Source organism: Sinohyriopsis cumingii, chromosome 1 (assembly GCF_028554795.1).
Source record: "Sinohyriopsis cumingii isolate HCF-2022 chromosome 1, ASM2855479v2, whole genome shotgun sequence".
Taxonomy (NCBI): domain Eukaryota; kingdom Metazoa; phylum Mollusca; class Bivalvia; order Unionida; family Unionidae; genus Sinohyriopsis; species Sinohyriopsis cumingii.
Window position 1 is genome coordinate 7,019,370 of NC_142961.1, and position 25,139 is coordinate 7,044,508.

Sequence of the window (25,139 nt, forward strand, 5' to 3'; positions counted from 1 at the left end):
CATAATTTTACATAGCAATGTCAAAGAAAATGAGCATAATGCAATGTGTTGATGTTGATCCAAATATTGATGACTCTGTAGTAAATGTGATCTCAAAACTCACATATAATCAACAATTAGAAACATGACAATCAGTATTGGTCAAACTTTAAACAAATGTTAGCTAAAAGCTTAAATTAAAGACATCACTGACTTGTGGCAATCTGACAATTCCTAAGCATCAGTTTTAATGTATTTAAATTACTAAATATGACACCAACAGACTTGACATGTATGGCAAAGAAATATTAAATTGGGTATTAAATACTTCTGATGAGTAGCATTCACAACATGGATCAAAACCGAACTTTCTCACCCCCTCCCCTCAAATTACAGTACTCTAATGCAGATGTCAAGTACAACAGAAACCACAATGTATCCAAGTCAATATATATATCAGCTTAAGATGAATTTAGTTATAAATGGCCAACATTTCCTACAATCCCATTAGTGTATTAGTGTCTTTAGATTAGTGTTCATGATGATGCAAATATTCCTGTCCATGTTTTAAACTTTTAGACAGACAATATACATATACACACTCACCTGCCATCCTGCATTGGGCAACTTTCAGGACTTTATGAATAAATGCCAACAATTCCTACTAGACAATGTTATTTTTAATTTTTGTCTTATCTGCACGATCTCTGAAACATACTAAACACCACACCTCTAACTTTCTAAATTTATGTGAGGAACTTACCAAATTAACAGTTTCCATCATGGGAGACATCTTTGAAGCTGCGATTCTGGCACTGTCCAGCTGAAATAAACAAGTTCAATTTGTTTGTTTTTCTATAAAGACATGTGCAAATATTCTCAGATTGTTCCAATTAATTATGAAAATGTGTAAGATTTTAAGAATATTTAATCATAAGTTATTTTATTTGTCCTGATGTATCTTGGGTACATAAGATATTTTGGCAATGGGCAATAGAGTTTGCAAGTCGACTATGCTAAAACAACAAGTCTACTTAAAACGCCAGATATCACACATACCATAACTTGTCAATAATAATATTAATAACACTTTATTTAAAGAGGATGACTCGTTTAGTCATGGACTTTTCCCCTTGAGACCCTCTTCAGAAGAAAGTATAACAATGTACATCATATAAATGTTTACAATAAACGTATTTAGTTGAACATAGCTTTGCTAATATAAATACTAAAATATATTACAATTTATTAGTAACTCATGATAACTCTTTAAATACTGTAAAATTTTATGCTGATTTAACAAGCAGTTGAAACTTATTCCACATTAATCTGCCTGAGAACTAGCAACATATCTTAAATTGCTCTGTTTTTGGTTTCAGTGGATGAAGATTTCCATGTCATGTTGACATCAACTTTATCAAACCATTCATATATTTTATGCCCTTTTAGTTTTGAAAATGATACAATTGATAGATACAACAACAACTGCATCCAAAGAAACATACTCTTAATTTATGTTTCAATAATTCTGTAAAGCAACCCCATGCTAAAAAAAATACCGTTTTATTTTTAACTCAACATGATTCATAATTTCATTCACCAATTAATTTGAATTAGATGACAATATTATGCACCTGATACACCTGTTTTGTGTCATTTTCAATGACCTTATGACTTTAACCTTTGAGCAATATTAGAAACCAGATAAGTACATTTTCATTTATGACCAACTAGATGTCATCTTGTGGAAATCTCAGGTGAATATTACTTTTCGTTCATGACTGGTAGCAATAACAAGATTTTCATGATGCCTGCTGTGGTGGCCTTATTTTGGATGCTAGAATGGCACCATTTTCATTTAGGATCAGCTATAAGCAGTCTTGTAATGAAAACCCCATGTTGATATGACATTCATTCTGGAGTAGCAATGACAATATTTTAAGATGGATGTTGCAGTGGCCAACTTAGATATCACATCAGCCCCATTTTTATTTAAGTCCAACCAGACATCATATGAGGTCTTCTGGTGAAATCCCATTATCGTGACATTCTGTCCAGAAAGCACAGGGTTAATGAGATTTTCAAAATGACTGCCATGTTGGACATTAGATCAACACTTTTTTCATTTAGGACTAATCAGGCATCACAAATCTTTCAACGAAAACCCCATGTTGATATGACATTCAATTTAGGAGGAGCAGCTTGTGGCATACAAATCTTAGCCTTCTTAAGCAGATTACTCAACCACACATCAATGCACTGTAAAAAGTATTTATGGTCCCCCAGTACACCTGTTCCCACTAGTGTCAATAATGTGTGGACCGAACTTATAGAAATTCTTTTTTTTTTTAAAAATAAAAAATAAATGTTTGAAACATTTACAATTTTTAAAAGAAATAGCTTTCAACTATAAAACAGTATGTACAGCAGATGGCCTTAAATGGCATTTTTGTCACAACAATATATAATGTTTATTTTAGTAAATATATGATATAAAACTGCTATAACAGAACAATATGAAAGTACATGTACAATAAGCGTACTCCTTAAAATATTCAAGCAAAGGAGAAGAATTCTTTTTTAGAATATTTTCTCATGCATAGAAAAATGTTTGAGGATAATATCGATTGATAAAATAATGCACACACATTTTTATTGCTTTATTTTAATTTATTGTGATTGATGTACCTGGAAGTATAGTCTATAAATAGGCATGTGTAAGACATAATTAAAATTATAAAATTGTAATGGTTACACAAAATGCATGTCACTGTGACTATCCATTTTGGCAAAGAAGCGGTAACAATATTTTCAACACGACCAGTGTTGCAGATATTCTGACCGTCTAATTATACAAAAATTTCATTTAGGTGCAAGATGTGTCATCAGAAGTCTTTCAATTAAAATCTCATTAAAAAAAGTCATCTTTTCAGAAGAAGTAACTATAACATGATTTTCATTATGCCCACCATGCTGGCCATATTGGATACCTAATTAGAACTATTTTTATTTCAGATGACCCAGACATGACAAGAAGTCTTTCTGTAAAATCCCCCTGTTGATATGACCATCCATTTTGTAGGAATGGCAATAAACAAGATTTTCAAAAAGGCTACTGTGGTGGCCATAATGGACATCTGAGGAGCAACCATATATAGGAAGACGATTTGTGTTGAAAACTCCATCTTGATACAGCTGTAGCAAGAATTTCAAGAAGTCCTCCATGGTGGTAATGACTGATCATTAACACTTTCATTCATAACTAACTGAATATTATTCAACGTCACTCTGTGAAATCCCAATGCTGATATAACTATCCATTCAGAAGGAAAAGTGATAACAAGATTTTTAAGATGACTACTGTGGTGGTTATATTGAGCATACAAGGATCACTATTTTTATTTAAGACCAATTAGACCTTGTAATGAGCATATGTTTAAAGTTTCATGGCAATGCTCCAGTAGTCTTGGTGGAATAGCAGTAATAACAAACTTTTGCTAATGTACAGACACTTGACAACAGGCCATTACAAAAACTCTTTTCTAGTCTACAACAAGGAGAACTAACAATAATAATAATAATGTTATGGACTTTATTTTGTTTAAAGGACTCAAAATAAAGACTATACCTTGTTCTGGACCTCTACATTGCTGGCCACTTGTAGACTGAGGTAGTTCATAACCTGGGGTTCCAAACCACTGACTGCCTCCAAAAGAGTGGGGACCAAAACGGGAATTAGGGGCTTCAATAGGGGACCAGCATTCTTACTTATCTTCAGGATGGTATTCAAGCTGTTAATTAAAAAACATGTGAGATCTAATGATATTTTCAATTTTCAACAAGCAGGTTCTACATGAAAGAAGCAATGTGATCCACTGATAAATGCTGTGAGGAAATATTAAAGAGCTCAGATGGGTAAGTATGCATACTCCCTCCCCACAACCTCTGCTACTCTTAGTGTACCTTGAACAAGACTTTTGATTATTGGATTTTCAAAATTGTGTTATTTCAGTTCCACTATGCATAGTTGAAGGCCTTGGCAGAGACCAGTTGTTACTAAATGAGTTACATTCTTTAAATAATTGCCATTATTTCTGTGCAAGAACAAAGATAGTCATGCCTATCTGAATAAGAAAGCAAGCAATTAGCCAATCAGGTACATGTTCAGGCACTGCTATCTGAATAAGAAAGCAAGCAACTGGCCAATCAGGTACATGTTCAGGCACTGCTATCTGAATAAGAAAGCAAGCCATTAGCCAATCAGGTACATGTTCAGGCACTGCTATCAGAATAAGAAAGCAAGCAATTAGCCAATCAGGTACATGTTCAAGCACTGCTATCTGAATAAGAAAGAAAGCAATTAGCCAATCAGGTACATGTTCAGGCACTGCTATCTGAATAAGAAAGCAAGCAATTAGCCAATCAGGTACATGTTTAGGCCTTGCCTATCAGAATAACAAAGCAAGCAATTGGCCAATCATATACATGTTCAGGCACTGCTATCTGAATAAGAAAGCAAGCAATTAGCCAATCAGTGTTCAGGCACTGCTATCTGAATAAGAAAGCAAGTAATTAGCCAATCAGGTACATGTTCAGGCCTTGCTATCAGAATAAGAAAGCAAGCAATTAGCCAATCAGGTACATGTTCAGGCACTGCTATCAGAATAAGAAAGCAAGCAATTAGCCAATCAGGTACATGTTCAGGCCTTGCTATCAGAATAAGAAAGCAAGCAATTAGCCAATCAGGTACATGTTCAGGCACTGCTATCTGAATAAGAAAGCAAGCAATTGGCCAATCAGGTACATGTTCAGGCCTTGCTATCAGAATAAGAAAGCAAGCAATTAGCCAATCAGGTACATGTTTAGGCCTTGCTATCAGAATAACAAAGCAAGCAATTGGCCAATCAGGTACATGTTCAGGCACTGCTATCAGAATAAGAAAGCAAGCAATTAGCCAATCAGGTACATGTTCAGGCACTGCTATCTGAATAAGAAAGCAAGCAATTAGCCAATCAGGTACATGTTCAGGCCTTGCCTATCAGAATAACAAAGCAAGCAATTAGCCAATCAGTACATGTTCAGGCACTGCTATCAGAATAAGAAAGCAAGCAATTAGCCAATCAGGTACATGTTCAGGCACTGCTATCAGAATAAGAAAGCAAGCAATTAGCCAATCAGGTACATGTTCAGGCCTTGCCTATCAGAATAACAAAGCAAGCAATTAGCCAATCAGGTACATGTTCAGGCACTGCTATCTGAATAAGAAAGCAAGCAATTAGCCAATCAGGTACATGTTCAGGCACTGCTATCAGAATAAGAAAGCAAGCAATTAGCCAATCAGGTACATGTTCACGCACTGCTACCAGAATAAGAAAGCAAGCAATTGGCCAATCAGGTACATGTTCAGGCACTGCTATCAGAATAAGAAAACAAGCAATTAGCCAATCAGGTACATGTTCAGGCACTGCTATCAGAATAAGAAAGCAAGCAATTAGCCAATCAGGTACATGTTCAGGCACTGCTATCAGAATAAGAAAGCAAGCAATTGGCCAATCAGGTACATGTTCATGCACTGCTATCAGAATAAGAAAGCAAGCAATTGGCCAATCAGGTACATGTTCAGGCCTTGCTATCAGAATAAGAAAGCAAGCAATTGGCCAATCAGGTACATGTTCAGGCACTGCTATCTGAATAAGAAAGCAAGCAATTAGCCAATCAGGTACATGTTAAGGCACTGCTATCTGAATAAGAAAGCAAGCAATTAGCCAATCAGGTACATGTTAAGGCATTGCTATCTGAATAAGAAAGCAAGCAATGTTGCTTTTACCTGATCATATGAGGTTTGGTTTAGTTGAGTTTTTGTCGGTTAAATGCCATTTTTCAACACATGCTAGACTATATAAGATACATAGTTTTATTTTCCTAACATTGATCTGACATAAACCTAATCAATGTAGACAAGTTTACTTTGTATCATAAATGATACACAGTTACAGAGTCTTTACCACTATTTATCCTTTTTTTTATAAAAAGGGGCATAAAACAGTCCTTACTCAAAATAGTCTTTTCATATGTCTACCTTTAATGGCTTTTGCTTAATCACGTTAACTTGATTTTTATAATAAAAGTCAAAGTTCAAAAGATTAAATAAGTGTACAATATTGACAGGTTTCCTTAATGGACAGAAAATCTAACCAGGGCATATACTTATGATCATGATAAACTCTGCAAAGTGTTATGACTCTAAAACTACCAGTTTTGTGCAACTACACTTAAAAAGATTTGGCATCAATGTATGGACATGAGGAAGGAGTACAGCAAAACAATATAACCCCATCTGCTATTACAGTGGAGTCCACAGTAAATAAACCTCAGTGTCTCCACGTACCCAATTGCCCTGACCTCATTTACTCGACTCAGCAACCCATGCTTTAGTAGGCATGGCAACACCAGACTGGTAGCCTTCTCTCCCACCTTACCATAAGCCACATCACAGATCTTGATTGAGGTCTGAAACATAATGTCAACATAAATTTCTGATTATGTGTATAATGTGAAAGCTTTAGAGTATATGTCATGACACAGAATTATTACATCTGGCTTATTTTATAAAACATTAGAGTGATTCATTTTTTGATATACTGTAAAAAATTTACTGTATATGCCTGGATACCATACATTAATTTCTAAAGTAATTTATTTTGTGTGCACTGCATGTTCTCTGACAGATCTTTGCTTGTGAGTTGTAAGTTTTGGGACACCTTTTCAATGGTACTATTGATCCTTAGCTGGTAAAATGATTAATAATGGTAAGGACTGATGGATTTAAAAATGAAATCATTTCAAACTTGTATTCCAAAAATGCATTCAGACTTAAAATTTTATTAAAAACAAAAACTATAAAAAGCCACAGTTTTTCACACCCTTCTACCAAACTGAAAGCTTACGATGAACAAAATTTATAAATCTAGCTGCAATGTTGGAAACTGTAGAGTTAGCGTCACATGCAAAATACTCTGAATTAAAATATTTGTATGTTATCATGCCACTATTCCCATCACAAAATGCATATGGACTAAGGTATGCACTGTGTTTATCTGTTTTATTACAGTATTCATTACACAATGCTTGTATCTACATTTATTTGGATGGTAATAATTTAACACATTAAATTATGTATTACTTGCTGCAGAGCAAAGGAGTGTTTACTAATAAGCACAATACAAACTTGTGTTTGCAAATTTGATTTGTTTGATAAAGCATTAACACCCACACTGGACAGAGGTGTTTGCTACTGCTGTATTACCTGTAAATCCAACACTAAACTTTAAAATAGTATGCCTGCTCCTCCCCCTCCCCACAATGAAATGGTCTGTCTCAAATGTGATGCATTTTCATTTTTCTACTGAGACAAGTACTTCATGGTCAGACCGCATCAAATACCAGTTATGACAATGCTAAAGTTATGGTCATCAAGACCAACTCAGTTCTGACCGAGATTTGGTCAGAGAATCCAGCAATGATGTTTGGACAACAGTACCATCCAGCGTCTAGTGAGTGGAGAGATGAACACTAATGACACTTGTATTACCTTTAAACAGTCTACTGAACAATTGAGAACTGTAAAGATTGCATCTAATTAGGCATATATTTTGCCATCCAATGAATTTTAAAGACAGCAAGATGGCGTATGATTTTATATGTCAGTGTGGTTGTGATTATATGAGGTTTGCAAAAATGTGTATTGTGATGATATCTGACAATACTAAGTCTACCAACAAGGTTTTGTTTGTAAGTATGTGTAATGTTGTAAAAGAAACAACAGACAAACTATTTTTTTTAAGTTCGATTTTAATTTCCAATAATTTTCCATAGACTTGTATGTAAAGTTTGCTTATTCTCTAATGCTTGTCACTTTTTGTCAGGTGCACTGACTCTCGCTGGACCTCAAAACAGAATTTTTAGTCTCAAAAATACTGTCTAGGAATATGTCAGGTATGTGTCAGATGACTTTGGTCTTCATATATTCTTTCAGTGATAAATGCATCTGCAAATGACACCCCTACCTCTTAAATGCATTTGTAGCTAGACCATCCATTATTTTATGGGGAGAGTTAATTTTAGATGGATAACTTTGACCCATGAAACTATCCTCAGTGAATATATGAAGTGGGGTGGAAGTAAAGAAAAATAGATGAGGAAGGGCAAGCTATACAGTAACTGAGAGAAATCATATTTGTGCCAATTACCTTACATTTGTGTATTATGATATTACTGTGTACTGAAAAGAATCTTTGAAATAAATTCTTTACCTGTTGCACAAGATCAGCCCAGGTATGTCCCAGAGCCAAACCATTGTATTACAACTGGCCCAGTATAAATAACCTTCTTGCATTGCTGTGCCACAAAATACCAAATGAAACCCAAACACATTTAAAGCAAATACATTCATTAGAAGAAAACAATAGAATACTGTTATAACAGTATGAGGCCACCCCTGTATGTACTTTCTTAATGAAAACCACCTATGTTGATACTATCTGTTGATGACTCTACATTAAATAATAATGTCTGTGAAACAGATGTAAACTGAACTCTACTCATTCTGTATCAAACAACTTTATTATCTTGATTGTCTCCCCTTACGGATTTGTGTTCAGCATGTGCTTTCATCCCCCGAAATGCAGGAAATGGCTTATTTGTCATGTTTTTAGATCAATGTTAATGCTTTCACAGATTTAAAAGTGACACCTAATGACTAAGAAAGTGAGTTCAAAAGGACTTTTTCTTGTAGAAACCTTCAATTTAGAATTCAAACCCATGGAAACTGCCTCCTACCAATCATGATTTCATTTAACATGCAAAGGTTATGTCTATTTCTGATTTATACAATTTGGTTGCATCAAACACCCTTTCAAAATTCCTGGCATTACTGTGGAACTTTGCAGAGCAGCCATAAAATACCCAAACTAAAAATAACACCATATATAAAGGATTCTTGTACTGAATTTACTCTATGCCTCTGGGAGTGCAGTTGTTTTTTTTTTTGGAGTGCAGCAAAATGTAATGGTTGAAGCTAAATATAATCAAGTTGGTTTAAATATCTCATCTGAAAAGAAATGGACTTCATTTGTTTTTCAAATTTTTAAGAATTTTTGTGTTGCAACTTAAGTGAAAAAAGAGATTTCATGGAAGAAACTGCATTACCCTACTCAAAGTCTTGCAGGCCAAGTCAGCGGCATTTCTGACACTCTCCTGAAATACAAAATTCAATAACTATGAATTCATTGAATATACAGTGGAACCTGAATTATACAGTTACAGTACAGACCAAATATTTAAGTCTAATAGGATAGTGAGGCAGAATACTGGGTGCCAAATCCATCATAACAGGGCTAAGAGTCACTAAATGGTGTGGCTGCAATTGGCAGTACACCAGAATATAAGGTGACTGGATTAGACAAGTTCCTTTGCCTTCTTTTAAAAAGTCATAAACAAACTTACGCATTCTTAGAATAAATAGACATATATTTAAATCTGCATGGTTACTGTTAAAATTGTAATGTTTGATTAAAACACAAATTTCTTTTAGAGTGAATTTGTATTAATTTTTTACAGAATGAGCTAGTAAAATATCTTATAAAATAAACCAGTCTCCTGGATCTCTCCTATATACAGTTTTTACTGTACACATATCTAGACATCTCATTATCAATAGGGTCTATAAGCACTGACCGCAGCATAAACAAGTACAAAAGATAATGAGAGAAAGGACATTTATTTTAATCAGTTATCTCCAAAAATACTTACCCAATCAAATTAACATTAGCAATTAACTTATGCCACCTCAAAAACCAGCCTTTATTGAAAGACTTTTTAAAAAAAATCAATGACTATTATTAGTATTGATTAGATCAAGGGAAGCAACTCATTAACTCCACATGTCTCCACTAGGTGGTCACGTAAACCAGCTACATCTTGAATGAAATCAGGTTACTCTAATTTGTAAAGAAGGGTGGCAGGGCTGATATTATGTGATCAAGAAGTATTTTCAGAGAAACATAATTTAGAAACAAATTTCTTTCTCCATCAAATACATTCCATGATCACATTAACATTACAACAGAAACAAAAGAAACAAAGCAGAAAATGCTTGAGCATCCAATCTATACCCATGACACCCCATAGAAGCTTGATGAACATATATATATGTGCACACACACACACACACAAATTTAGATCCATAGTGCTTTGAGTTTCCAATGTTTCTTTTAAAACTATTTATTAGCATCATTAGTGTTTTATGGAATAAATTTCTGCATAATTAAAATGTATTATTTTGGAATATGCCTATAAACAATCAAAATAATGTATAGCTATTTTGCTATATACTTGCTGTTGTTTTTCATGAATGTAGATGTTTTCTAAAACACAGGAATATCACGCTGCTGAACATCGTCTGATTTATGTATGTCCAATTTTGATCCCATTACATCTTGTCTTTAAGGCTTTTAAAAGTTTTTAAGAATATTAGCTACGCTAGACCTTCTTCTATTATGGATTCCTAAACTAATACTTGGAAGAACTTAAAAAAGATTTCTTGAACACTCTCAACAAATTTCAATGAAAATTAATGGGGATCATTTCAGCACTGTTATATTTCTGATTTGGGTACATTACTACTACACAAGGATATAAGCCAGCAATAGCCTATTAAGCACGTCCAGTTCTGCCTGAGTTTCCTGATGCTTTGCTCTATCAACTAATAACTACCTTAATATCATCTCTGACTCGAAGGCAGGTTTCCCAAAGGGCAGGTAGATCTTCAACTACGTCATCTAGAGCTCTTCCCCGCAATAAATCATTAACTGCCATGCAACTGGAAAGTAGATTTAGGACCAAACTAAAACCCAAAAGACTTTTACACATGAAGTAATATCAGCAAGAGAAAATGACTAAATGTAAACTCTAAATTGGTCATTTGCAATTGCAGGACATTCAAATATACCCTAAAGTGGTCATTAGCAATTGCAGGACATTCAAATATACCATAAAGTGGTCAACTGCAATTGCTGAATATTTATATATACACTAAAGTGGCCATTTGTATTGCTGAACATTCATGTATACCTTAAATAGTCATCTGCATTTGCTGGATTTTCATTTATATCTAAAATTGTTAATCAATGGTCATTCAAAGCTCACTCAGTGAAAATTCATTTATTTATGTGGGTATCAATTTTGCTTGGTAACTATTGTTTTAAAATGTCTTTTTTATTTGTATTTAAATTCATGGATGTGGGAAGTTATTATATTGTTTCCAGGAAAGATTAAATGTTTGCTATCTGTAACTATATAGTTTGTAGTTAGATGTGACCTGCAATAGAGTATATGTGATAGTTTTAAAAGCTGTCATTTTCTGTGTTCACTTACTTTCCTAAGCATTATATATATAAATGTGAATATTCAGTTGTTAAAATATATAAAGTACCTTGACTCCCTGATGCGCCACTGTGTATTGGTGAGATTTTTCAGCAGGTCACTCAAGATTTCTTTCAGGTACTTGTCCACCTAAGCAAAAAGAGGTATCATCATTTTCTTTAAAAGGAAGAGAAAATCACAATTTAATTCATTGAGAATTCTAACATAATGCAAGGAAAACTTCAATTCAACATACTGTTTTTGAAATAATTTACTTGCATGCCAGTTTCAAGGACTGATTGACTTAATATACTAGCATATTTAATGATATCACAAAACTTCCAAAAAAGTCTGTTTTACAACAGTGGATATTTTCCTCAGGTAGCATTATGAAATGGCAATGCAAATGGCAGTTGCGCTTGTAAGAGATATGGTAGGAGCATCAAAACACACCTATACTGAAATGCAGTAGAGGCATCAAGATGTTCTTCCACTAAAATAAGGTATGGGCATCTAGATACACTTCTACATGGGACAGGCTTAACTGCATCTGGTGAATTTCTAAATTAAACTTTTAGCATATTTTGATTTTATAATGTCTAATTTACGCTAATATGCCCATTATCTAGAATACTGATAGCCCATGAACATATGACTAATAAAGGTCCAAAATCAGCCTTCTAAGGTACTTCTGGAAGCATACATGTTATCTAAGCATATGTATTACAATTTGTACCGATTCACTATTTATCTGGCTGTGACTTCTGTTTTCCATACCAAGGATGCTGTTTGTGTCATTTGTCTACTCAACAGATATATACTTAAATAAACTGTATAAATTGGAATTAAATGAGACACGATTTAAATATTTGGGAAACATACAGTGTTCTTGTTATCCTTCACCAAGGCATTCCAAATGCTGCTCATAGCCTGCTGAATCTTGGGATTGGGGTCAAATTGGTAGCGGTATAATCTGGGAACTATCTGTGGCAAATAAGGGGTCAATTGTTCCCCTGCCTGAGCAGCTATAGTGCTGAATCCAAAAGCTGCTCCCTGAAACAAAAAGTTTTCATTGTTTGAATAAAATTACCTCACTGGAAAAAATAGCAACAATCAGGATCATTTTAAGATCATTTCTTTCCTAAAAAAAAAAAACAAATGAACATTTAAAGGCACTTTCTTTTATTATGTACAAAATAAGTTTCCTATTATGATTTAAAACAATCAAAAGTGTGAAACATATAAATTTTCATATAATTATTCCTTAAGTTTCAATTTTACCAAAATGTTTCCCCAGCTAATGAAGAGTCAACACCGGTTTTCTCTTTTGTTAGACAGTTATCGTGTGAATACTGTTTTTATTGTTAGTTAGTATGTCCTGAGATAATTACTGTGTGAAGATCACCTTTATCGTTAGTTAATGTGTCTTTAGTATACTACTGTGTGAATATCATTTTTATCATTAGGTAATGTCTAATTAATGTGAAAATCAGAGTATCATTAGTTAATATGTCATTAGATAATTGCTGTGTGAAGGTTACTTTTACTATTACTGTGATAATCATTTTTATCATTTGAATGTTCTTTGATAAGTGCTTTGTTAAAATTACTTTTACCATTACTGTGATAATCATTTTTATCATTAATTAGTATGTTCTTTGATAATTGCTGTGTGAAGGTTACTTTTTATTGTAAGCTAATATGTCCTAAGATACTTAATGAGCAGTTTTAATCTGATCTATCTTCTGAACCAGTAATTCCAGCTACTAATTTCATACAAGGATTTTTATAAATAGTAACATCTGGGTTTAGTTTGTTTTTTTGGCACAGCAGCACTCTGATAGTCATACTCAGGAAAGGCAAGTAAACTGTCTATTCCAAGGACGCACCAAGATTGCATATTCCTGGCTGATCTAATAATGGGAATCACACATACACCCTTCTGGACAAGAGTCCAATGCCATAATAACTGAAACACCAACTTTATGGGGAAAAATTCAAACTTACACCCATCAATTTGACAATTGCATTTTTCAAAACTCTGTATGGCTAAATCATGTAGTGAATTACGTGGGTATCTGACTAATAGACTACACTGTATTTAACATTGTAATTAAACTAACCATTAACATAATATACATAGCACTATCATTATATAATGCACCATGAGACCAGGATCAGATCTGTTCACTTGAAATATAAAAAAATCATAGGATTTGCTGGTGTATTATATGACAGAAGTCTCTGACGTTCACAAGCATTAATAAATATACCTTTTTAGAATTCCACATTGCATTGTGACTTGCCAGGTGCATAAACTTGTAGACAAGGTCTGGTTGATTAAGGTCAGTTGCAATGGAGCACAACTCTTTGTACGTCGATAGATTTTGTCTGAAACAAAATAAAATGGAGAAACCACATTAATCTGAACTCTTTGTCCCCACCATTGCCAAATGAATTATTAAGACTCCAGAGTAATTAATTGCTTCTATGAATAATTAAAGGAATCTCTTCCCAGAAATGGTTAATGACTGTTGGAAGACATCCTGATCAGTGATGTCCAGGCTTGAGTGCATCTTGAATGGCATACAGCCTTGTAAACTTCAAATATAACCAACTCCAAACTGTTATCAGAGTCTGTGCAAAAATAAAGGACATAACTCAGGAGACATACATTAAAAGACTTCATCAACTGATGCATCAAAGACTGAGTTCTATAATTACAACACTTTTTTGTTGCAGTAGACATTAAGTTTGAAAGAAATAAATTAAAAAATTTAGCAGTGATTTAATTAGTTTTGTTTATTAGTACACTGAAACATTTATTGCTACTAATTTAAATTCAATCTGAAACTTTAAAATTAAAAATCAAGGTTTGCTTAAAGAATTGCAAAAAGAGATACTTTCACAACATTTTATTATAAAACTTTTTTTTAAAATAATTAGAAATCAAGGGAAAATATTTTTGTTTCTTCTGGTACTGATATTAGCAAAATATTCAATCTTGATTTCAAATAGAACAGAAGAGCATAGAAACTGCTTTCCAACAGAACCATGAATCAGCTACGTTTAATCTGTGGCCTAGGTAGGCTAAACTAGGTTTTACCCTACTAGAAAATTACTGTGCCTTTGATTAAATTCCTCTACTTAAAACTGGCAACCTCATTTGCATATGAAAAGAAAATGGGTGATATTTGGCAGTTCTCTGGACTTTCCAATCCCTGTTATATATTGTCCTTGACATTGATAAGATTTTTTTTGGATTATTGTTGGTTTTAACGGCACATTAACAAATTACTGGCTATATCTTACAGGGCAATGGGAAATAAGTGTTTTCCCATGGATACACTGAGGCAGCCAACCTGGGCTGACTTGGATGCATACTCCACCTGTGACCCTAATATTATAAATCTGAGCTCTACCAAATGGATTACCATGGCTCCTGACAATGACAAGTCTAAATATGCCATATATTACTATTACATAAAGTCAGTCAAATACTGCAATAACTGGATCTATTTGTGATGGGAGCATAAAAAACTCACTCACTACAGTTTCCTCAGCAAGGCCTTTAACAGAGGAATGGGCAATCCACTGGCATAACTCTTCCCAAATATAAAGTGGAATGCTGGAAATTAACCCAATCAAGTTAAGCTGTAGAAACCAAAGGCAGGAGATTCGGCAATCTGGGGGCATAACTCCCATAAATGATGTCAATAACACTGTCAATAACACTGAAAACTGAACTTTATCAAGCCACATCAACAAGCCATATTCCGAATTTGGCTGAAATCCAACAAACCTTGATAAAAGATAGGTTGACCAAAGGCAGAATGATGGGTAATCAAAGGGAGATAACTTCTGTACATGATGTCATAGTGCACAAAGTTTATTCATTTAAGACCTCATCAATACAAGAGGGTCTGATATTGCTCAACAGGGCAACTGACAACTGTAATCTTGTGAAATCAAATTCATTCATGTAGTAAAACCGGAGTAGAAAGAAAATTTTGGAGCATTTAGCATTTAGCTGCCAAATTGTCTATCAGGTCTAAAAGTGTTTCCGATTCCATGCAAAAAAATATTGGATTGGTTGATCGGAAAGGAGTTAAAAAACTCTAATCACCCTCCATTTACTGAAAGTGAGTCCTGGATTCATGACCTAATTTCATTCCAGTGGAAAAAGATTTTGTCTGTATCACTTAACAATGTGATGTTTAATCATAGATATAAATAATCTTTAATTATTTATATAATTTGCATTTGTCTGATATACATTACTATAAATATGAACTGACCATGATTAGAAAACAGCAGCCATAACTGAATCATGCTGTAAATTTTATAGTCCTAAAAATGTTGAGAGAAATAGTAAATGTCTAAATGAGTGCGATGTCTATTACATTTACCAATGAAACACAAGAAATGTGGTCTGGTCAAAACATTCTGAAAATCTGGAATTTGTTTTTGTTTTTTAAATTGTTTCATGGTCAGTGAATTCTAAGGTAGGCATTTATAGAATTGGTGGGTCCTTATATTTGGATTAATGATGATAATTAAATCCAGTGGAGATTCAGGTGAAAAGCATACTCAGTAATTCTTTTTGATCTTTATTAAATACCAACAGTTAATATATGAAATGCCTTAAAATAATGAATATACATGTGATAACATAAATACAACAAATATTTCAGGTATTTTAATAAAGCAAGATCATACTAATAAGTTAAGTGGCTTTTAAGTTTTGTTGAGCTATGAGGCTACTGGTGAGCATCGGAAACCCATAAATAATACCCACCCAGTTTTTAAGCACATTACAGTAATTTTATCTGCAACATTATGTACAACATATTTTATATGACTGGGATTTTTTAAAATTTACTATTTTAAATTGGTATTTTATATATTTTGTTCAGTTTTAAATAACAGATTATTAAATTTAAACATTAAGGTGCATTATTTAGTCAATTCATATAACTTGTTCTATTGAAATTCAGTGTGATTGCAATTTACACAATCTCAATTCACATAAATTTTAAATTATGCGAGATGGGGAAAAATGCAAAAAAGATTGGTACTATTGAGATAACTCTCTCATACATATAGAATGTGCCACCATCGCACGCAAACATTACCAACAATTCCCAGCTCTTACGCCCCACCATTCTGTTTATTGTGCCCTCCATGCTGCGTATGTATGTACATGTACAAATTGTTTGTTACAAAGTAAATTATTTGTTAAAATTTTGTAACATTTTTAGTGATAGTCCAAAGAGATCAAGGAAGGTTATTTCTTTAGAGGTTAAACTTGAAAAGGTATGAAGCTGGTCAGAGTACCACCATGATAAAACATGCTTTGAACCTTAGTGAAAAAACATGATGAACAATATGTGAAAGTGCAGTAAAAAATAAAAGCAAGTGTGAAACCTGGAATCTCCCTTTAGAGCAAGAAAAGTTGCGATACCTGCCCCAACATAATGGACAGGATGGAAAGGATATTGGCAATGTGGCTTGATGAAAATAAGAATTAGATAGCATAAGAAGAAAATTCCTTTTAAAAAAGCCAATCGATTGTGTGCTAAAGCCTCTAGATTGTATGAAATTCTCAAGGTATCTGAAGAAGGTGATCAAACTGATTTTCATGCCAGTATTGGGTGGATGCACACATTTAAAGCACATTTTGGCTTTAAAAATGTTAAAACAAGTGGTGAAGCTGCATCTGCCAATGAAGAAGCAGCAAGAGGTTTTCCCCACTATATTGCAGAAAATTATTGAAAGCGGTCATTACTCAGCAAAGCAGATTTTTAATGTCGATAAAACTGTCCTATACTGGAAGAAAACGCCTGATCGCAGCTACATTTAGGCGGAAGATAAGACTGCACTTGCTTTTAAAGCTGCTAAAGACCGCTTAACACTTCTCTTAGGAGGCAATGCACAAGGTGACTGCAAGTTGAAGCCTCTCCTGATTTATCATTCTGAAAATCCCAGGGACTTGAACAGGTATGAACGATCGGAGTTGCCCATCTACTGGTAAGCTAATAAGAAAGGCTGGATGACCAGTACAGTGATCAAGCAATACTTTGAGAAGGACCTGCATTGTGAGTTGAAAAACTATTGCCAGAGAGAAGGCATTCCATTTAAAATCGTATTACTTTTAGACAATGACCCCAGCCATCCTAGAACTACACAAGACTATTCTGAAAACAATAAAGTCATATATTTGTCACCAAATATCACATCCGTTTTGCAACCAATGGATCAAGGTGTCATATCTGCGGTCAGTTTTAAATGATTTGGTGAAGCAAACAAATGAATGGAACATCACAGTGAAACATTACTGGAAGGCATTTAACATCAAGGATACCTTGCCATTTGTAAAAATGTCATGATAGGAGGCTTCACCACAATGCATGAACAGCATTCGGAAAAAACTCTGTCCTCAGTTGTATCATACTTCTGATGGCTTAGCTATTGAAGAAACCATCACATCAGCAAATAAGGCCAGTGTACTGGCTGCAAACAAAGTCAGACTGGCAGAAGAGACATTACAAGAGATTGACACTGAGCAGCTTTTGGAATCCGATGCTGAGGAGTTGACAAATGAAGACCTGTTGGATTTGGAACAAGAATGTTTGAATGAAGAACAAAAAGCATTTGCAAGCCAGCAAGAGACTTGTGAGCAGCAATATGCTCGGACTTTGACACTGATAGTTTTGTCTGACATCACAAGTCATGTCACTGCTGCTTGCACTTTCATGGAGGATAATGATCCAGATACGAATCAAAGTTCACTATTCAAAGCAAAGTTATGGATGCGATTTCTTGTTATGAAGAGCTTTTATGAGAAAAAAGAGAACATAAGACTCAGACTATGCTGGACTATTTCTTCTGAGTGCCATCTCCAAATGAGCCTTCCACTTCCAGTGGCATGCCTGCACACCCAAGCCTATCTCCTGTTGTTGTCTCTACAGACAGCTCCAAACAGGATATGTAAGTGTCGTTTTCTCTACAGACAGTTTAGAAGGGGGTATCAACACTCCTGTTTGATGCAGCTTTCATTTTTTAATTATATGTACATAAGTTCTATTGATTAAAATTCATAATTTCAAGTTTTTATTATATGTTTCCTATGTTTTATGTTCATTTCCTTATGCTTTTTATTAAAACTTGCATTATTTTTTTATTTTAATCTACTATACAGAGAAAATGATCTTAATTTACATGAATCTCAAATTACACGCATGCGTCAGAACATAACCCTCACATAAATTGTGATAACACCGTATTTCAACATTATCTTTATAAGTTAAAAAATATTTTCCAAAGGAGGAACTTTCACTACTCAAAACCTGTGATTCTTAATAGACCTGATCACATGTTACTTTTCTTGCTTTAATATGCAAATTGCAATTTTCTGTCATACAAGTGGTAGCAAGGTTAACAAATTAGTTTGAAAATTTCTCACCCATTATTGATCCAATCCAAGAACTTAGCGATATAAGAACATGTTTTAAGTTTGATCAAAATCAATAAAACACATGGTTTCTAAATGGGTAACAAGCATAGCCAATCAGTTGTAAAATCACTGAATTAGTATGTGTCTTACTCATTATCGAAGTTGTTGAAGATCTTAATGATATAAACATACATTCCAAGTTTGATCAAAACTTGATCAGAAATGTGGCCTCCAGAGGGGTAACAAACACAGACAATCTGACGGATGATCACCTCATTGGTTTGCATGGATCTCGCTCATTATTCCATCTGTTGCTGAATTATTTCAAGACACTAAAGATGTAAACATATATTCCAAGTCTGATAAAAATCAGATCAGAAATAACAACTTGAGAGTGGCAACATGGTTAACCAATCAGATCAAAGATCACCTCATTGATATGCACGGATTTCAAAAATATATGAACTCCATAGCAGTAACAAGCAACTGTTAGTGAACAGATTACACAAAATACACAATGGACAACAGATGCGGAGATATGCCACATGTTCACCTGACTTTATGGCCAGGTGAAATGATAAAGCCACATACCGAATTTGGTTGAAATCCAACAATCTTGGTAAGGTTAGGCTGTAGAAATGAAAGTCAGGGGGCATAACTCCTGTAAATGACATCAAGGAATGCTGAAAGTCTAAATCACTCAAGGTCTTATCAATCCAGAACTGCAGGCAAAATTTGGTTGAAGTCAAACAATCCTTATAAAAGTTGAGCTGCAACAATAAAAATTTGGAGGGCATTAAATCTGATGTCTTTACTCCTCCAAACAATGACAGAAAAGGCTTGAAATCAAGTTCTTTTGATGTCTCATCAATATAAAAGCTGCATGCAACATCTATTTAAAATCCAACGATACTCAGTACAGTTATCTTGTTGAAACAAACTCTGATGGTTGTATGGACAGGACAGGTGAAAAGATGGGCACAGACAAACCATATGCTTACTATAGGACTTCACTAACTTCAACAAGACAAGCTCTAATTAATGTAGGTCAAAAAATTTTAAGATGCTTAATTGGCCAAAAACCTACCCCTCTGGTGTCTTTCCCAAGGCTCCTTCTTGAAATAAAGTTGTGTCCCCTGTCACCTCTTGCTTACTTCTGCAACATATATTGGAATTAAAAAATCAGTTTCATCTACTCTATTGAGCAAATGACTAGAATTTGTATGTGCCTGAAAGTAAAAAATGACACATTTTTTTATCAGCAAACAAATAAACTTCATACAGCACCAAAATCAAAACTTAAACCTAACACAGTCGAAAATTTCATTTGGAGTGTCATTAAACACAAAATTTGAACTCAAATTCACAAATGTTGATCCTCAATGAATTTACATCAAATAACTGTAAACTTTCCATATTTTTTTCAGACAACAAAATCAATTTAAGTGCCTTTCTGCTCTTATGTGAGATATCCACAAAGTTTGGTTATGGTTTGTTGGACTTTAGTTATTCAGTAGAAACCAATTTCATTCCTCCTGGCAAAGACCATTACATTTTATTCCTTAAAACAAACCTCATCTTAATTGGAAACTGTTCAAAAACTTTAGTCAAAGTAGGTGAAGAAAAACTTTCATCATGCAGAAATAATTTCTCTTGAGTCACCACGATTTTGACTTTTATACTCCAAAATTAAAAGGTATTTTTCTTTATCTCAAATGTAAAACATTTACAAAATATGGTCATGGTCTCAAGTATTCAAGAAAAGTTATAAAATGGAAAGTTGTCTTTCCGTCTCCATGACCTTGACCCATAACCCAATGAGCCCAATAATGATCATTTATTCTGTTGCCCAACTGTAAGCTACCTACAGAATATGGAAATGTATTTTGGTCTGTACATGTTATGATTAGGTAACACAGAAGAAACAAATATAATGGTGTTAGCAAAGACCCACCATTTTATTATGGGAAATGGTCACTTTTTAAAAAACCCACAATAATCATAAATAATTTGAAAAATGAACTTATATCTTTAAATCCAGGTCTTAGAGATAATGACTGCTAGAAGTGGTAATTTATGTAATTAGGTACTACAAATCTACAAGATACAGGACTCACCTCTTTCCAGCCATGAGAGTTTCCACCAGTTCTGACACCAGCATATCCTTCTGAGAGGGTGTGCAAATCTCATACACCAGTCCAAGACCTTTGGAAGCCATGTCCTGCGTAATCTCTGGTGTGGAAAAAAAAATTGAGGATGCCCATAGTTATTCTTCATTCAACAAATAACACTGCTGATATAAAGTTTTACAAACACATCTTGTATGGCCAGTATTATACAGGGATGAATCACTTTTTTAACTCACATAAAGGCAGATGGTATTGTCCAAGTCATTCCAATGTGATCTAAGAATAAGATAAAATTAGACCCTTATCAAGCAGTTTCTCTAAATAAAGTCATCTCACCATATTCATGGAGTATAATACCCATCCAACTGCAACAAAGAATATCCAGATCTACATTCAATATAGTTCTGTCACTAGTCTGCTGTTTTAGCTTCTGTTTCTTTATCTTTATCTTTAAAAGTTATACAGCTATTAATTGCTTCACATGTATTAAAGATTAACTTTTAATCAGCACTACATAACCTGAATTGTGCTTATGTACATACAAACACAAGTACTTACCAGGAATCCTGAAATTGTTATGACATTTTTTTGCTCAAAAATAATGTGGCAGCCATATATCTGTGAAATTTAATATACAAACATTCAATGGTGATATAAGAAGTTGGGAAATTTTAAAAAATTTTATTTTGATATACCTAATTATTAAATGTAATGGAAAATGTGTCATATCTAGTTCTGATTTTGCTGCTTTAGTATTAGTATTATATTTCCATGATTGACTGGCTTCCTGTGAAAGTAATTATTTATTTAAAAAAATATTTTTTTCCTTTCAGATATCTATACTATGGATGCACCCAGCAATAGTATTTTATTCCACTCTAATTTTTTTAACCATTTATAACTAACTGACAGCACACTGACTCACTACCTCAAAAATATACAACATATAAGTAATGGGCAGTTCCAGAAAATTTGAATGGTGAATTTTTACTTGATCAGGTTACCCCCTCCATAAATCTTGGAGGATGATAAAAATTAACTGTTGTTGTTAGTATCTTTTTACCTTTATTTAAAACATGCTTTCACACAGTTTGTTCTAAATATATCCTTTGTTTATACAATGTGACACAAACCACGTCATGGGGGGACTGATATAATATCTGAATTAAAGACCCTGGGTCATCATGTAATTATACGGTTTTTTGATAAGTCAAGGAGATAAGCTTTTACACCTCATATCTTGTGTTTTGTGATAACTGTGTGTTTAAACAATTTGGAAAAATAATGCCCAAACAATCGTAGCAACACCTACATTGATTGTCTAACAACAAAAAATATGTAAACTAGACCTAGTCACCTTTGAATTAAGCTTAGTTGGCAACATCATTATTGACTGTATGACGAAGAAACAATCTGTAAATTAGACCTAGTGACCTTGGAATTTTACTTTGTGTTATGTGAATTCTTTATTTACATGAGTATCAATTTTCATGGTTTGATGAAGAGTGACATTTATCTTGATATTTAAATTCAGCATCTGTGGAAGATGGTTAAGTTAATTGTTTTCACAAAAACATTATTGTTCATTGGTTCGTTGAATTCATGTTTTGAAGCAACCACAAAAGCCATGAAAATTTATACCCAACAAAAAAAGAACACTTAATTCACAGCAGGCACAATGAAGAAAATTGCAGAAGTATGGTTGCTGAATATTTGTCAGCAAAAACTTGTTACCCTTAGTACATCTATTTACAATTGTGTACTTTAACAACAATAAAAACCACTAAAAGGTGCCTTTCTTCTCTGAACTCATATGTAAAGTATGGTTATTGTTTATGGCATATGATTTTAGCTATTTGTGGAAACTGTTTCCCAACTGGGAATCTGTCTGACCCTTACCTTTAACATTTTAGCCCCCATATCAATACATATTTGCCTGCCTCTATGCAAGACATCTACAATCTTAAATCAAGGTATGTAGTACAGAAATTAAGTAGATATGTGGTAATCATTTTTCCTTATTTAAGTATTTGGGACCTAGACCACTGACCTTTTGATCCAAAGATGAACAGATTCTTGTCTCAGATGCAAACCATGTACAAAACTGTACCTAAGGAGGTGATCAAGAACTAAAGATATCACTAGAAACCATTGTCCTTCTTACAGTTACTGTGACCCTGACCTTTTTGAGTAAAAACTCAATACATGTCTCTGTATCTCCAATGCATGGGATTTACAGTGTCTGGTCAAGGTATCCAGGTCATGTCATTGTGCAGAAACAGATTTCCTTTTTTCAGTTCCTGTGACCTTGACAACTGACCTTTTTGGTAAAAAATTAATAGGGTTCTTCCTTGACCCAAACTGAAGGTATTTGCAAAGTTTGTTAAATGCAAATTGAGGATAACTCAGTTTGTTGTATAGAAATTAAGTGAGGACCAGATGGGTGAAAAGGAAACATCTGATGTCCCATCATAAGGCAAACCTATAAATAAAAGTGCAAGCTGTACACAATTTAATGCACCCAAGCTTAAACTTATAATGATGTAAAGAAATTTAACTTGCTATGTAAAAAAGTTATTATGGAATGAAAACTGAAAAAAATATTTAAACAGCATAGCTAGTGAGTAAGTCTACAATAGTGGCAACAAATCTGCAAAATTACTAAAGAAACAAAACTTAATTTACCAATGTCTGATGCAAAGATAATTCAAGAAAACAATAACAGCTGTGCAGATGGATGTTTAATGTTTCAAGATGGATGCAAATCAATATGATGTTGCCTGTATGAAGCAAATTCTTAAAACAAAGAACATCCAGTATATGGATAGCTATGTCTTGCTTCCCACTAGTGTGGGCTCCAGAAATCTGAAAATGTGTGAAAATCAAATCTGATTATCTATATGTGCATTTAAACATGCTTATCAAACTCAATCTGCTTAAATCGGGTGGTTTCTGTGTAATCACATTAAATCAGATGGTTTCTGTGTAATCACATTAAACTTGATTCTAGAAGAACACCTGAAGGTAGAGATGGGAAAAAAGACCCTCTGTTATTAGAGTATTAACAAAACAAAAACACACTTGGAAGAAAGAAATCAGTGAGACAGCAATTAAAAACAACCACATCAAGCAAAGCAACAAAGACAGAAAAACACCAGCTGACACAATGAGTGGAAAGAGAGAGAGAGAAAAAAGAATAAAGGAATCAAAGACTAATTATAGCAATTGATAACAAAAAAGAGGAAACAAAGAGAAAACTTTGAGTTACCATCTGACTCTGACAGCAGCTTCATAAAGGCACCCTGTACATCCTTCAGCCGATTCTGAAGAGCTTGGTATGAGCCACACTGCTTCACCAAGGCCAAAAGCCAAACACAGGAAGACTAAAATAAAAAAGGGATAGAAAAAGAAAATTTCAATATTTGCTTGTATATAATGCACACACAATACAGATAGTTGCATTATGTGAAAACAGACCTGGTTCTACACTGCTTTCACAGGGAGTGTGTTAGACACGTGTATGCATAGCATATTGAATAATACGGTATCTAATTTTTATATGATCTACTTCCATTCCAGGCATTCCATTACAATCTCTTTGTGCATGATTTTATAAGAATGTGTATGTAAGTGTAAAATTAAAATCAGCACAAAGGTCAGACTACTGATCATATAACATTTATTTGTGCATATGTTTGGTCAACTACAGAATACAATTTTTCCTGTGACTAAATTGTTTCTATAGTATAACTAATTGAATCTTAATAAAGAGATATTGTTGCCATAGATACTGCTCAATATTTTTAACCAGTGATACATTACCAAGTCAGTGTGAGCTTGGGATACCTTATTATCATTATTCATGCTTGACAAATAAGCAATTTATATATTGGTAAACAATGAAATAAGGAGAACAGAAATATAGTTTCACTTTCACTGGTCACAAGCTTGGCTTTGAACATTAAGTTTACAGCTTTCAATTAAGAAGGCAATCTTCATTAGATGGAGGGATCCATCAATAGCGCCCCAGCAGAGGCCTGAATATTAATAAATTACCAGCGTCTTTTAAAACTTTACAATGTAAATGCTTCATATTGTCAGTGTTCTCAAGGTTCTTCCAGACAATTAACATAACACTATTTTTTACAAGCCTA

At 33.8% G+C, this 25,139-nt stretch overlaps 1 protein-coding gene across 1 annotated transcript in view; it reads right to left on the minus strand.

Moving 5' to 3' along the window:
* The window catches only part of LOC149806371 (proteasome adapter and scaffold protein ECM29-like), a 177,637-nt gene that overhangs the window by 45,519 nt on the left and 106,979 nt on the right, over window positions 1-25,139 (minus strand). Inside the window, exons 25-35 of the mRNA XM_089952249.1 lie at window positions 24,254-24,368; window positions 20,974-21,088; window positions 19,944-20,012; window positions 13,674-13,791; window positions 12,283-12,453; window positions 11,471-11,550; window positions 10,753-10,858; window positions 9,187-9,234; window positions 6,368-6,489; window positions 3,608-3,770; window positions 743-802 (exon numbers count right to left, since the gene is read on the minus strand). Coding sequence (XP_089808375.1) covers window positions 743-802; window positions 3,608-3,770; window positions 6,368-6,489; window positions 9,187-9,234; window positions 10,753-10,858; window positions 11,471-11,550; window positions 12,283-12,453; window positions 13,674-13,791; window positions 19,944-20,012; window positions 20,974-21,088; window positions 24,254-24,368 — 1,167 coding nt within the window. The remainder of the gene's footprint in view (window positions 1-742; window positions 803-3,607; window positions 3,771-6,367; window positions 6,490-9,186; window positions 9,235-10,752; window positions 10,859-11,470; window positions 11,551-12,282; window positions 12,454-13,673; window positions 13,792-19,943; window positions 20,013-20,973; window positions 21,089-24,253; window positions 24,369-25,139) is intronic.